The sequence below is a fragment of the Phalacrocorax aristotelis genome, chromosome 10 (assembly GCF_949628215.1).
Source record: "Phalacrocorax aristotelis chromosome 10, bGulAri2.1, whole genome shotgun sequence".
Lineage (NCBI taxonomy): Eukaryota > Metazoa > Chordata > Aves > Suliformes > Phalacrocoracidae > Phalacrocorax > Phalacrocorax aristotelis.
Window position 1 is genome coordinate 21,607,840 of NC_134285.1, and position 13,111 is coordinate 21,620,950.

The following is a 13,111-nucleotide window of genomic DNA, read 5'->3' on the forward strand; positions in this document are numbered from 1 at the left end:
GAGGCGCTGAGGGGCGCGTAGCGGCGGGCCCGGCCCCGGCGAGCGGGCCGGGGGCGCGAGGAGCTATCAGGGCCCCAGCCCCAAACTCCGCCACGGCGGCGCCCGGGACCCCTCGCTTCGGTGCGGTACATGGGGCCAGCACAGGCCCCCGCCTGCCCACAGGGCGCTCCAGGGAGAGCAAGGGTTTTGCTTGCCGCTCAGCAAAAGCATGGAATGGAGACAAGGGGGTGGTCACTGGAAGAAAGTCAGATTAGACACCGGGTGGGTATTAAACAGGAACTTCGACCAAGAGTAGCCCTGCACGGGAAATGGAGCTTGTCCTGTTCAGCCTGGTAAGAGATGTTATCAACTGAGGGGGGGGGTTATGAGGAAGTGTACATTATTTTCATTCAAAACACCCAAGAAGTGTAAGATAGTAACCCTGTTTTAAAATGGTTTCACAAAAAGGCGTTTTGAAAAATTACTTGAAGGGACCTTTGCATTGCAAAATAAAACCAAAACTAAAAGCTCGCTCTAAAGTCAATGTAGCATCTTTTCAAAAAGCCTCTAGTAGAGCTGCAATGCATTTGTGGAGGAAAAGAAGGCAATTCCCAACTTGAAACTTACCTTGCTATCCGTGGCATTAGAAGAGTAATCCGCACGCCTTTTTTAAAAACGCAGAACCTAATTCGGTTACCGACACACAGGAAATGCTGTGATACATATAATCATTCTAAATATAAAAAAGTAAAATCTCTGAGGGACTGTGTAATTCTGCAAGTTTAAAACAGATGATGTATTTCACGATTTTTGACTACAGGAAGACCTATGGGAAAATACAGTGGCACAAAAGCACCACACAAAGTTAGGTTTTACATAAGCATTTTGACACAAATATGACGTTTCAGTAGGTCATATGCATATGAAGTGCCTTTTAAAGAAAGCATTTTTAGACCAAAAGTGATGCCTAACCATTAACCAAATAAAACTATTTGTTATTTTAAGAGGGGAAAAAGAAACCCCAAAACACAGACATGGACATGCAGCTATACCAGACTTTATATTACTGACACCAGTTTGATCTATGATGAAATGGCAATTAACAATACCTCACACTGCACAACTGTGTACTGCTTTGTAAGTCTGCATGTACAACATCCTATGTTCCTACACAGGAAGATGTACAGAATATGAAAAAGTGTGACCCTATTGTAATATAAAGGCCAACAGCTTCCAGTTTTAGCATACACACTCTTTAAATACTACTCCTGCAAGCAGCTATGTAGCAACTTCACTTAGCAAAAGCCTGAAAGGTCTAATGCTTCCCTCTCAGTAACAGGAAAGCATTAGTAGCAAGAAACACGAATTCAGTGAGAAACGAAACTGTTTGGGGCTTTCCCCCCTGCCTGCATCTAGAGCCCCAATCACCCATCTAGCTAGGTGGTTCTCTCTGGCGCAGGCTCCTATTTAAAGAGGAAGAAGGAAACACCCAAAGATTAGGAAGACCAAATCAGTATGTGAACAGGTTAAATATTCTAAGAACAAAAAAAGTGTCTTATAAAATTAACAGTAATATAAAAACATATCATTCTTGGTAATGGATCTTACTTGTTCATGATTTCCCATTTCTTTTCAGTGCATGCTAATGAAAACAATGTATTTTTTTACTCACATGCTCCAGGTAACACTGAATGGCAGTTTATGCAGAATGATTATCAGGAGACTAAGCACATGTATTAGGTTAAGGCATAAAGCCTCTTTCCACACTCAAGTCCGGACCAAGAATGAGTATATCCAGCTCTGTTGTATAAATATTGATCCCCCCCCATGCACTGTGTGTAACTTTTGAAGTACGATGGCATGCTGCACTGAATGCCCAGTGGCAGCATACATACTTTGCTAGTTGATGTCATTCTTGGCATACTCCCTATCTGTGCATTCACTAACGTAACACACATAGTGTGGACTAAATGACAATAAAGTGTTGTAATGATGGCAAAAAAGACTTTTTCTACCCCAAATTCTCCAAGTTTATCTTGAAATAAATTCTGTTACTGCATTTTGAAAAACAGTTAACAAAGGAAAATTACTTTGTATAAGAACCTCTCAGCAGTATGTAATTTGTGTTTTACCCCCCCCAGCATGACAGACAAAATATACTGCTATCACTGAAAAGTAATAACAGTGATTTGAGTAAGAGGTAAACACTAGAAGTCACTTTACAAAGCAACATTTCGCATTTTGAAAGAGGAAGATTTGTTGAAATACTTGAATACACCAAGACAGAAATGCTATAGTGAACATTCCTTCCTCCTTCCACTGTCGAAGAAAACCTCAAGTTCTACAAAATTAATGTTTTTAGTATGTCACAACTGCTTCTAAATAAGTGTATGTACCTGGATATTTAACACTCCAGCTTAAATTTTAGATGCCTTCCTCACCCAGACACCTTCAGTCTCCTTAGGAAGAATAATACAAGCTTATGTCCAATGCATAAATAATGTACTAGATTAATATACAGCTTTAGTTTAGGGCAGAAGAAAATAAGCTGATGTTTCACAACTTGAGCTTTCACTGAAGAATCTCAACAAGGACATTAGGCAATCTATCACACAGTGGCATTACAACACATTTGTCCCGTTTGTCTTGTTTAACTACTACTGACAACAGAGAGAGAATGCCACATTAGCAGGACAAAAAGCACTCGCAAAGTTCACTCTCTCTTCTCTGTATGTACTAAAAAGAGAGCAAATTTTGGATTTATTTAGAGTTTGGAGAACTTTTGGTAAGTGCTGATGCAAAACTATCGGGAGAATGGAGAAGTAATTTCTTAGGGTAACATCAAGTTGCAGAAAAAAAAAGAGGAAGATTGCAGCATGTAAGTATGTAAAAACACATTCTCACGCAAACTCGAGCACAACTTAAGAGTAACATCTGAGCATTACACTTCAAGTTAAAAGAGAGAACTATTTGTGACGTGTAATATTACAGGGATGAGAAAGAACATACTGTGATCACATCTGCATGTGCAGTCTTGCAATCCCCTGACATAAAGCAGGAGGTAGTTTTAAAAAACCCCACCCCTAATTTGTGAACACTTGTTGATTCAGAAAGCAGTGTCAAATATAATTGCATGCTGCACAAGACTCCAAAAGACTGTCAGCCCTTAAATCAAATATATACATTTTTAATATCTGAAATATTTACATGGTGGAACCTTTACACGATCCCATTTGTTAAGAACAGTGTTTTCAAGTGTCCTCTCCAGATACAAAGAACTAGTAACTCAAGGTCATAGTTATGTTTTCTGAACAGGTCAACCTGTATCCTTCAGTTAAATACAATATAGAGATACTGGAACACCTTTACTTAATTTGTTTGCTATTAAGAATTGTGTTTAAAAACTAAAAATGTTTTTGAGACAGTTTGCTCCCTGGAACATCGTCCTCCTGCAATCAAAACAGCTCATAGCACATTATCGATTTGTCTTCTTACCCAGGTATGAGATAAAAAATGCAGTTTACAGTACATCTCATCATTTATACCACATCAGCCTATTTATAAAAACCCATACAAACAAGGAAGGAAAATTTCGCCCTCTTTTTGTGGACAACAGACTGCTTAGAGTAGAAAACAAAAGTTGGCTCTACTTTAACAGTATGGATAAAAACAAGACTTCGGCTTTGAAAACTTATGGTTTTGTTTTTGTCAACTGCTGTGGTCAGTTACATCCAAAAGGGTATTTTTTTTCTAAATACTAAAAAAATGTTTTTAAAAATAATTTCTTTACCAAAAAAAAAAGGTCCATCTGATTATTTTAGAGACAGAAGGGATTATAGGGAAAGGCTAAAATGAAACTGAGCAGAAAGTATCCTAGACTTAAAAAAAATTACATCATTAAATAGCACTTATTGAATTGAGGTTCTGCTCTTGGTTTAACTGAGCAAAGAATAAAAAACTTCCTGCAATTTGCACTTTCTAGGAAAGAAGCAGAGCATCTGCAGGAGATTAAGTCCTCAGCTTCATCAGTAATTCTAAATGGGCAACGAAGTACCAAGACTACTGCTGGTTCACATCAGGATGAAAAGTCTGAGGGAACTCCTTTTCCAGAGTCAGATGAGCAGACCAAATGAACACAGAAAGCTGTTCTGTGAAAGCAGCTCAAGCCACTTATTCTTCAACTGTATTCTGATCACTCCTTAAATAAAAAGAGGGAGACTATGCAAAGAAAAAAAAGCACTGATAAATTTGCAGTAATATCATTTGTCTTCATCTGTAACTGATATAGTTCCACACTAAGTGCAAATGTTTTGCAAAACAGGGGCTTTTTTTTTTTCCTAATATTTACAAGAATCAGAGTAACATAACAAAATTACCAGAGAGCATGTACAGTAGCTGCAGCTTGTAAAACATACCAGTAATTGTACCTTGTGAATTACAAAGAGAACCAATGCAGGATTCAGATAGCTAACTGAGAAGGGTAAAGGGGGCCTCAGAGCAGAGGACAAAAAAATTCACATTTTCTACATTAAAAAAATACAGGTCTCAAGTCTCTGAGAACAGAGAAAATTCAAAGTCTTTGAATGATGGGGAAAAACAAAAAAAGCCCAAAATTGAAATGGAACCCTAGAAGCAAGGAGAGTGCTTTATTTCACTAGACCAATCTTCTTCGCTTCTGTCTCGTATATCAACAACCTCCACATTTTGACTATGAAAACTTCAGCTTCTTCATCTAGTACCTGTAGGAAATACACATTTTATGCATTATTTTTTAGGTTAGCAATCCAGTTATAAAGACTAATGCTAGACACACCAGAACTATAAAGCGGAGGTAGTGTATTCCCAAGTTAAGCGTTTGAACAAGTCACTGGATAAACCTTCACTGAATTTGTCTGTCCTGCACTTACCACCTGACTTGACTAGGCTCTAATGATACACTTGTACAATGCAGCTGTTGAGCGCTGAGATTAAAGTACCCATACCCTCTTCCCAAGGTGCTTTTCGAAACAAGGCAGAGAAATGGCAGGCTTAGGAAGAATGTAAGAGCAGGACATACATATATGGTACTTTCCCTTAATTCTCTCCTAGTATCTGCTCATTTTCAGTTTGGAACTTCCTTGGATATTTATTAAGTAACCCCTCGATGGATTTCTTTTCCCTGAACTTAATATCCAGGCTTTTCTTGAATCCATGCAAACTTTTAGCACGCACATCTCCTCTCAGGAAGTTCCCCAGGTCTCCTATTAGTCACACCAAGAACAACCTACTAACTTCTGCTTACGAATCTGGCTCCTACCAACTTTGCCTCCATGCTTCCTTATCGGAAGAGAGTGAACAATGAGTTTTTATTCACCCTTCAGTGTATGAAAATATGGTGAAACAGTAGCATTACTTCATAAAGTTTCTCTCTTCCAAGACCAGGCAAAAAAGAGCTTTTGCTCTTCTAGAGAAAAATCACCTTTTGCTCATTAATTAGGAATAAACCTACTAAACCACTAATTATAAAAGTATAGTTACAAGAATGCCAAAGAATAGAAGTTTGTATTTCTGATACGGTTCTGTTATTGGTGATTCTTACCTCTACTGTTGCAGACAGAACCTCTGTTCCACATTTCTGAATACTGAGAAATTCTGAAGATGCATCAGTAATTTCTACCTAGATACTGTAAAACTGCAATGTCATGCCTGTGCCAGCATGATCTGTTTAATCAAAACAGCTTTCATACCTACTGCATGTTTTCTATGCATGTTCTATGAATGCCAAATATTTCTGTTATGGACTCATGCTATTTCACACAATTAAATACTAGCTTCAGTAAAATGTAGAAGGTTTATCAGCTACACAATTTCTGCTTACCATGGCAACATCATCCAGTATGCTCTGTGGTGAGCTATGAGCCATAACCTGAAAGAAACAAATGTTTTTAGACTGAAAACTTGGAGTAAACTATACCAACATCTTTGGATGAAACCCAGTTACTTCTCAAGGATTTTGAATGCTTTCCACATGCAAAAAGTATTTCCAGTTAAATAGTTCCCAGGATTAGCCAGGGCAAAAAATGGCATTAAATTACATCAGATTCCATCATAGGGAGTGCTAGTTTATGGCTAGTTACTGAAGAACAAGTTCCAGGAAGATCCAGAGATTCAACAGTTAAGCTCTCCTAATTTAAGGAATAAGCTCCCCTTTCTTCAACAATTAATTCCTAATGGAAGATAGAGGCAAAATTCTCCCTGTATCACTCTTCTTAACTGGATTTTCCATCTGCCTGTTGAGTATTTGAAATATTTTTCTCAGAACCAATTGTCTTTCAGTAGTAGAAAATGGCATTTATTTTTATATATATAAAAAGATATAATTTAAGCTTGTCAAATATTCAACTTCTGCTTTTCACTTTCTATTAGCCACCTATGCCACAAAACTATCACTTGCTTTGCCTCTCATACAGTAGCCCTAAAAGATAAACCGAGGCAAGCCATTTATGAATTTGAGTACCATGAAAGCTGAAAAGTGTTTGAAATTCCCTATTGATGAAAAGCCATAGAGTTATTATCATGACAGATTTTAAAAGGCAAGTTATTAGAATTTAGTTTGTAATTTGATGGAAGAAGCTATGCAGAGTTTAGTTTGAACCTGCAAGGGCTAAAAGGTATAGCAGAGTGACTTCTAATGGTAACTCTAAAACCTTAGTATGTGCTTACTACTAAAGCAACAATAGTATCTGAAAAGGTTTTTACAAAGCTAATCTAGTTAATCCAAAAGTGTATGTAAAATCAAGCTACTGGCTTTTTTCCCCTGAATTCACACAAATCCTATTTTTACGTTAAAAGGGTTAATGGCCAGTGAGGTATTAATTCTGAAACCTAATGATAAAACTATCGGTTAAAAGAGCTGATCTTGCCAACTGCTCATTTCTTCAATCCAGATCCATACGTTATTCTTACAGATCACAGGGAACATCTAACACATACATATTGTACCTAAGCATTAAAGGAGGTAACTTGTAAAACATGAGGGTACATACGGATTCCAAGTACACCAATTGCCTCTGCTGAACAGTATCATAGATTACAGATAAGCTAAGAACAGGCTGCCTTCAAATACAGATAACTGCATCATTGCTACAGCTTAGATAGGGAGCAAAACCCAGACTTCACAAAGGAAGTAGAAGATATCAACCTTAGAACAAACGAAGTCAACTAGTGTGGCTTCTTCTTCACCAATATATTCTATTATTTTCTTGTTGATCCATGGTCTAATTCGACGTTCCATTAGTGTCTGGGAAAAAAAACACAAACAACAAAAAACCCCATGATTTCCATAAACTTTACCATCTTGAAACAATACTGCCAGATAGGTAGCTAGAAGACCCGAACCACTATTTAGCAAAAGATACATTCTGGTATCAAAGGATAAGCCCTAGTGATTTGGCATCTTCAAGTATTTCTGAGAGCCAGCCAAACATGTTTTTACAGGACACCTTTTTCCCCTCTTCCAAAAACCACTACACAATTTATAGTAACAATTCAGGAGACCAAACAGAAATAAGCAGGCATACTTCAGAGTAAGTATTATAATATATGGACAAGAAACACAGGACTCAAGTTTGATTCCATTTGATAATGATGCTCAAATCCACTGCGGTCTCAGGAGCATTGGTTTTCTATTAAATTTCAAGGATTGTTTGAAAAAGTTATGCTTTGTTTGTGAATGGCTAGAAGAAATCAGCTTACTGAATCCACAATTGACCAGTCAAGAGGATAAGCAAAGAGCTCTGGTTTTGCTGTGGGAATCTTCTCAATGAGACTCTTAATATGTTTGCGTTTTTCTTCGGTATTGACGCTGCCTTTGATATTGCTTTTATCTTCTTCTCCATAATCCAGTGGGACAAGTTTCCTTTTCCGTGGCACATCATCACTGTCTTCATCATCAAATTTATTGAAAACGCTATCCACAGCAAGTTTCTTCCTTTTTACAGCATTGGGCTGGTTAGGACTATTGCAGGCACCTACCAACCCAAAAGACAGAATAACATATTCATAAACTGCAACTGAAGCTAGTTTGCTTTTCACACATTTCTTGAGGAATATCGGTTTATATGTTTTATAAATGTCTGCGAATGCCTAACATCAGCATTTTAATCTCTCAAACTCTGTTATAAAAATGGAAAAAGAGGTAAAGATCTCAAACTGAGTGTGCTTGAGATTTTTGAAAAATAGGGTCCTCTTTCTCTGCCTTGAAACCAATTAGCACCCTCACTGAGGGAGGACTATAGCATGAGTTCAAACCTTAGCAGAGGCAGAGCACATAAGTGAAAGGTTGCAATGAATCTACCTGTAGGAAAAACATGAATCAGTTAGCTTAATACCATAGTCTCTCTTCATTCAAGATCTAACACAGTGTGAGCTCAAACTGCAGCCTCAGTATAATTTAATAAAAATAAATAATAAACGCACAAACCTTCTGGAATACAAATATCCTTAGTTCTGCTGCTCAGAAAAAAAAATTTAAAACCCCAGGAAATTGCCAAAGTACTAAGGAACTATTCGCTTATGTTCCACTCGCAATTGTCATAAATTCATTGTGCTGCTCTAAGATGAAGAAAAAATAATCTAATTTTCAGTTTCCTTCTTTTAAAAGGCTCTTTGTAAATAAACTTAATAAGTATCTAGGGCTTAAATCTAACATATACTTACATCAGTGAAAAGTAGCAATGGGTTTAAGAGATATTTAGAGATCTATTAAGCTGAAAAAGCATGTGGAAATAACTAATCCCAGCTCAGAGCATTCCTAAAAAAATTGAGCCTTGAGGAGGCCAAAGCTTCCCTCCCTTTTTCCCCCTCCAGATTTTGGAAGACAACAGATATATAAAACGTATCTTCTGGATAGGAGAAATCAAACACAGCATCTAGGTAACAAACACTTGGTATAAATATGTCAAAACATCTAATGTATTTGGAAAACTGTGCTGCTACTTAGCTTGGCACCTTTTTTTTGCCTTTTTTTTTATTCTGATGCCACATGGAACATTAAAATAAAATGTAAACTTGCCCAATTTGAGGCTAAGTCCAATTTTGGGCCGATGCTCTTCTGGCTGCTGTTGATCAGGTGAATTTTCATGAGGGATAATAATGCCACAGGGCGATTCATCGCCAGGTGTGTTAGGGGTTGCATTTCCACTAGCAGAAGAAACAGATGGGGCAGAACTGATGGGTCGCAAAGTTGGTTTAAGGCAGGGCTTTTGTTCAGGCTCCTCCTCTTCTTCCTCTGGCTCTTCTCTTTTTTCCTCTTTTTCTGCCTTTTCTTCCTCTTCCTCCTCAGACTCTGGCTCTTGCTTTATTTGTGGCTGCCTACGCCGCTCAGCCTCCTGCTCCATCTACAATGAAACAGACAATTAGTAAAAAAAGAAGCTTTCTCAACAGCAGCACTGTTTAGATTCTTTTCAAAGATCCTCTGTTTCCTAAATAAGTTAGTCAAGAACAAATACTTGCAACTACTGTCATTATAATCAGAAATGCTGATCAATACAAATTTGTTTTCAAACTCCATCCAAGCATAGATCTTCAAAGTTGGTGTTGTTTCTTTTTTTTGTTTCCAGTATTCTTACTGCTTATTTGGACTTCTTTTTAAGAAAAGTGAACAGAGAAAATATTAACTATCAGATCTCTTACACAATTTTGCTCAATACCACCAGAACACCAAAGGCTCTTTTTTCCCTGTCAGACCAACAGCAACTTACCCTCTGGAGTTCTGCATCTGGATCTGGGTGTCCTTCTGCCAGAAGGCGCTGCCTAATTTCTTCTAATTCTTCCTTTTCCCTTTTCCTATCCCGTTCATCTGCTTCCATCTCTTTCTCCCTGTCTCGTAGCCTCTTCTGAAGAGCACTACCCCTACAAAAGATATGGATTTTGCATTTCAAAGAACATTCCAAGGAGAATCTTATACCACAGTACAACACCCGATACAGATGTATCTTCCACTAAATGAAAATGGGATTCCTAAGAGTATCTGGTGTCCTCTATTTTTGTACCAAAGGAGTTTAAGGTACCAGTTCCCTACATTACTATACAGAATTCACCCCATCCCATTAAACAGATGTAGAGAACGTGACTGTCAATCATCTTAGACTTCTTAGAAAAAGAATAAATTATTTTATAGGTTTTTACTTGACAAGAACCAGTTTTGCTAAATTAGTTTGAGGCAAGTTCATGCTGAAGGATCCTCTCCATCCTTTATAGAGTCAACGAGCTTTTGTTCTTGTTCTTCGTACAATTTACAGCTTCCTTCTATATTTTTTTTTTTTGAGGCATGCTTGATCCCTTCTCTCTGTCCCCGCCACCTAATTTTGGCATTACACTGACCTCTCTCTGCCTCAACCACAAGTTAAGTGATAGGAAGGAGCAGCTACTCCCAAGTATTAACAAGGAACTGTAAGGAGTTTCCCTCTAGCACTTACCAACTGACACTGAAATAATTTAGAGAATTATATGACCCTTACATCGCCACATAATCACTCAAATACAACCTCCATAAGCCTCTGCCAACAAACCCCACAATTGCATTAAAATGGAAAAAAAAGAGAAGATTTTCTTGTTAGGAATCAATACAAAGATATACCTGTAGTATTTTGGATCATCTCTGTCATCATCATAATCTTCTAAGAATTCTTTTAACCGTTTGGCTTCTTTGGCCTGCAAGAAATTGAAACATAAGTAATGTTATAAAATCATTTCTTTTTTTTTTCTTTTTTTCCAAAAGTTTAAAATTCAGTAATATTATCGGTAAGTTAATTTAGTAGCTACTATGCTTCAAACTAAAAATACATAGTTTTCAGACAGAAAATTGAAAGATTTTGGAATTGCATCCTTTTCCAGGGATCTGTCAATTTGCTATCATAAGTTCAACAGCCGATATTATATCCATTAGGCCCTCCAGGATCATGTCTTTGATTTGCAGTCTACTGTTCTATTATTAGCATTTCAAAGGGTTTTTAAAAATACCCCCCCCCCCTTTTTTTTTTTAACTCACAAGAGGAGGGGATCAAAGTTCCTGTTCTGCAAATCCATAAGTCTGGTGCTGGATATTTTAACATGGCAGCTCAAGTGTATTTTATCAGTACTGTTTTGTTTCAAGCTGTGCTTTTAAAAAGAATTTTTAGTTATGCACAGAAACAAATCTAATGGATACTTCTAAGATAAGTTCTCTCCTGCTGTGTTATTAATCCAATCCATGCGGCAATGTGTTAATGCACAGGCATAAAACTGAACAGGGCAAGGGGAATAGAGATGAGGTATTTTCCTTTTATCAGAGATGGAGAAAAAAAGAAAAAAAATAAAGTAGTTTGTTAAGGAGAATATAAACGAGGACATTCTAATCTGTATCTGAGCATTGTCTTTAAACCAACAGTAAGATATTTCTTTGCTAATGACTTCAAGAAACAAATTACAATTATGGTTGTAAATGCAGTGCAAAATTTAACGTTGCTGTCTTACAACTGCCATTGCCAGCATCCACGAGGATCATGAACAGAAAATATCCTTTCATCGTTCACAAACATTATTTCCCCTCTCAAGCATTTAGGGGGAAGAATTAGATTCCACGTAAAAAAAAATGTGTTTTCTAATTTTCTGTTTCTCTTTGCATATTTTTCTTTGAAGCAATTCCCAATCTATCTCCTACTTAGAACTCTCTCATATCTCCTCTCCTTCTCTGGGAAAATTATTATATGACATAATTTAAATAACTTTTTTATGCTTTAGCACAAAACTATGAGATTACAGAAGTATCCATCTTCCAAGGTGTCCTTCTGGACAGAACTTCCAAGCGTTACGTTGATAACTGTGATAATTTCACGATTAATGAACTAAAGACAAAAATTTACAAGGTGCTTAGATGCATTATAGAATATTATATCATATGTTCAAGTACACGAGCAGGTTGGAAGTAAAAAGACTGCCCAAGTTCAACCTGCATGACTTGGTAGATTTTGCTGCAAATCCGACAGAAATACAGGTTACAGATATAATACTGCATGATGATCAAACCACAGTATTTTGCAGCTGCCTACTTCTCATTCTTTTGCCTGTGCAAGACCAAGCCACTACGCTTCATTTTCCAGACTCTCAATAGTACTCCCACTTAATAGACTTTAAACAGAAGATGTCTAATAACTTTTTTTTTTTTTAATAAAAAAACCTGCACGGTGCTTATATAAAATGAGAGTTCTATCACTATCCGTAAAGACAGCAGTAGAACGTTCCATTCTAAATGGGACACAAAGAATAAGGGGGGAAAATTGCAAGTAAAACTATGAGCCTTACCATTTCCCTTCTTCTTTCTTCTTCCCTTTCAGCCTCTTTTTCATATTCTCGACTTTTCTTCCGTTCTCTGATTTCCCAGTTTTTAAGACGCTACAATAGAAGAAAAAACACATACTCCAATCTCAAGAACGTTAAGAACCGTGTTACTACTTTGAAGTTAGTTTGGATTATTTTTTAAAACCAGCTGCATTAAAATTAAGCAAATTATTTATTTATAATTTTAAATGGCACAATGAGAGTCCAAAGTCACTCTGACAGCAACTGACATATTCTGCCCCAATTCATACGGTCAAAGAATTAAAATTATGTTTAGGCGAAGGAGAGAGAAGGAATGATGTATTTTATATGAGAAGACTTATTATAACCCCTCAAGAAACAATTTTTTCCTTAAGAAACCTTAAAAATCCCAACCTACCTCTTGATACGCTGCTTCTTTTTCCCGCAGTTTCCTCTCTAGTTTTCGGCGTTCATAGGCATCTTCTTCATCTTCTTCTCGGTCTCTCTTCTTATCCTTCTCCCGTTCTCGTTCCCGCTCGCGTTCTCTTTCCCGCTCCCGCTCGCGTTCTCTTTCCCTCTCTCGTTCTCGTTCCCTTTCCCGCTCCCGTTCTCGTTCCCTTTCCCTGTCTCTGCTTTTTTCTCTGAAGGAAGGAAGGAGTCCAAAGTTAAGTACAGAGCCTTCCTCTCCACTCAAATGATTTAACTTATAATGCATAATGCACTATTTCTAGCATCTTGCAAGTTATTATTCTTCTGCAGAAGATTAGCTGATATAGCAATGGGCACAAATCAATACTTCTAATATATGCAAAAC

General features: G+C 37.3%; 1 protein-coding gene across 3 annotated transcripts in view; it reads right to left on the reverse strand.

Moving 5' to 3' along the window:
- Positions 1 to 3,141: 3,141 nt before the first annotated feature.
- The window catches only part of RBM25 (RNA binding motif protein 25), a 34,544-nt gene continuing 24,574 nt past the window's right edge, over positions 3,142 to 13,111 (reverse strand). For all 3 annotated transcript variants that reach the window (XM_075105705.1, XM_075105706.1, XM_075105704.1), the window contains 9 exons: positions 12,716 to 12,938; positions 12,301 to 12,390; positions 10,598 to 10,671; positions 9,720 to 9,870; positions 9,032 to 9,356; positions 7,714 to 7,988; positions 7,160 to 7,258; positions 5,837 to 5,884; positions 3,142 to 4,718 (listed from right to left, as the gene is read on the reverse strand). In XM_075105705.1, the coding sequence (XP_074961806.1) occupies positions 4,626 to 4,718; positions 5,837 to 5,884; positions 7,160 to 7,258; positions 7,714 to 7,988; positions 9,032 to 9,356; positions 9,720 to 9,870; positions 10,598 to 10,671; positions 12,301 to 12,390; positions 12,716 to 12,938 (1,378 nt within the window). In that variant the 3' untranslated portion in view covers positions 3,142 to 4,625. The remainder of the gene's footprint in view (positions 4,719 to 5,836; positions 5,885 to 7,159; positions 7,259 to 7,713; positions 7,989 to 9,031; positions 9,357 to 9,719; positions 9,871 to 10,597; positions 10,672 to 12,300; positions 12,391 to 12,715; positions 12,939 to 13,111) is intronic.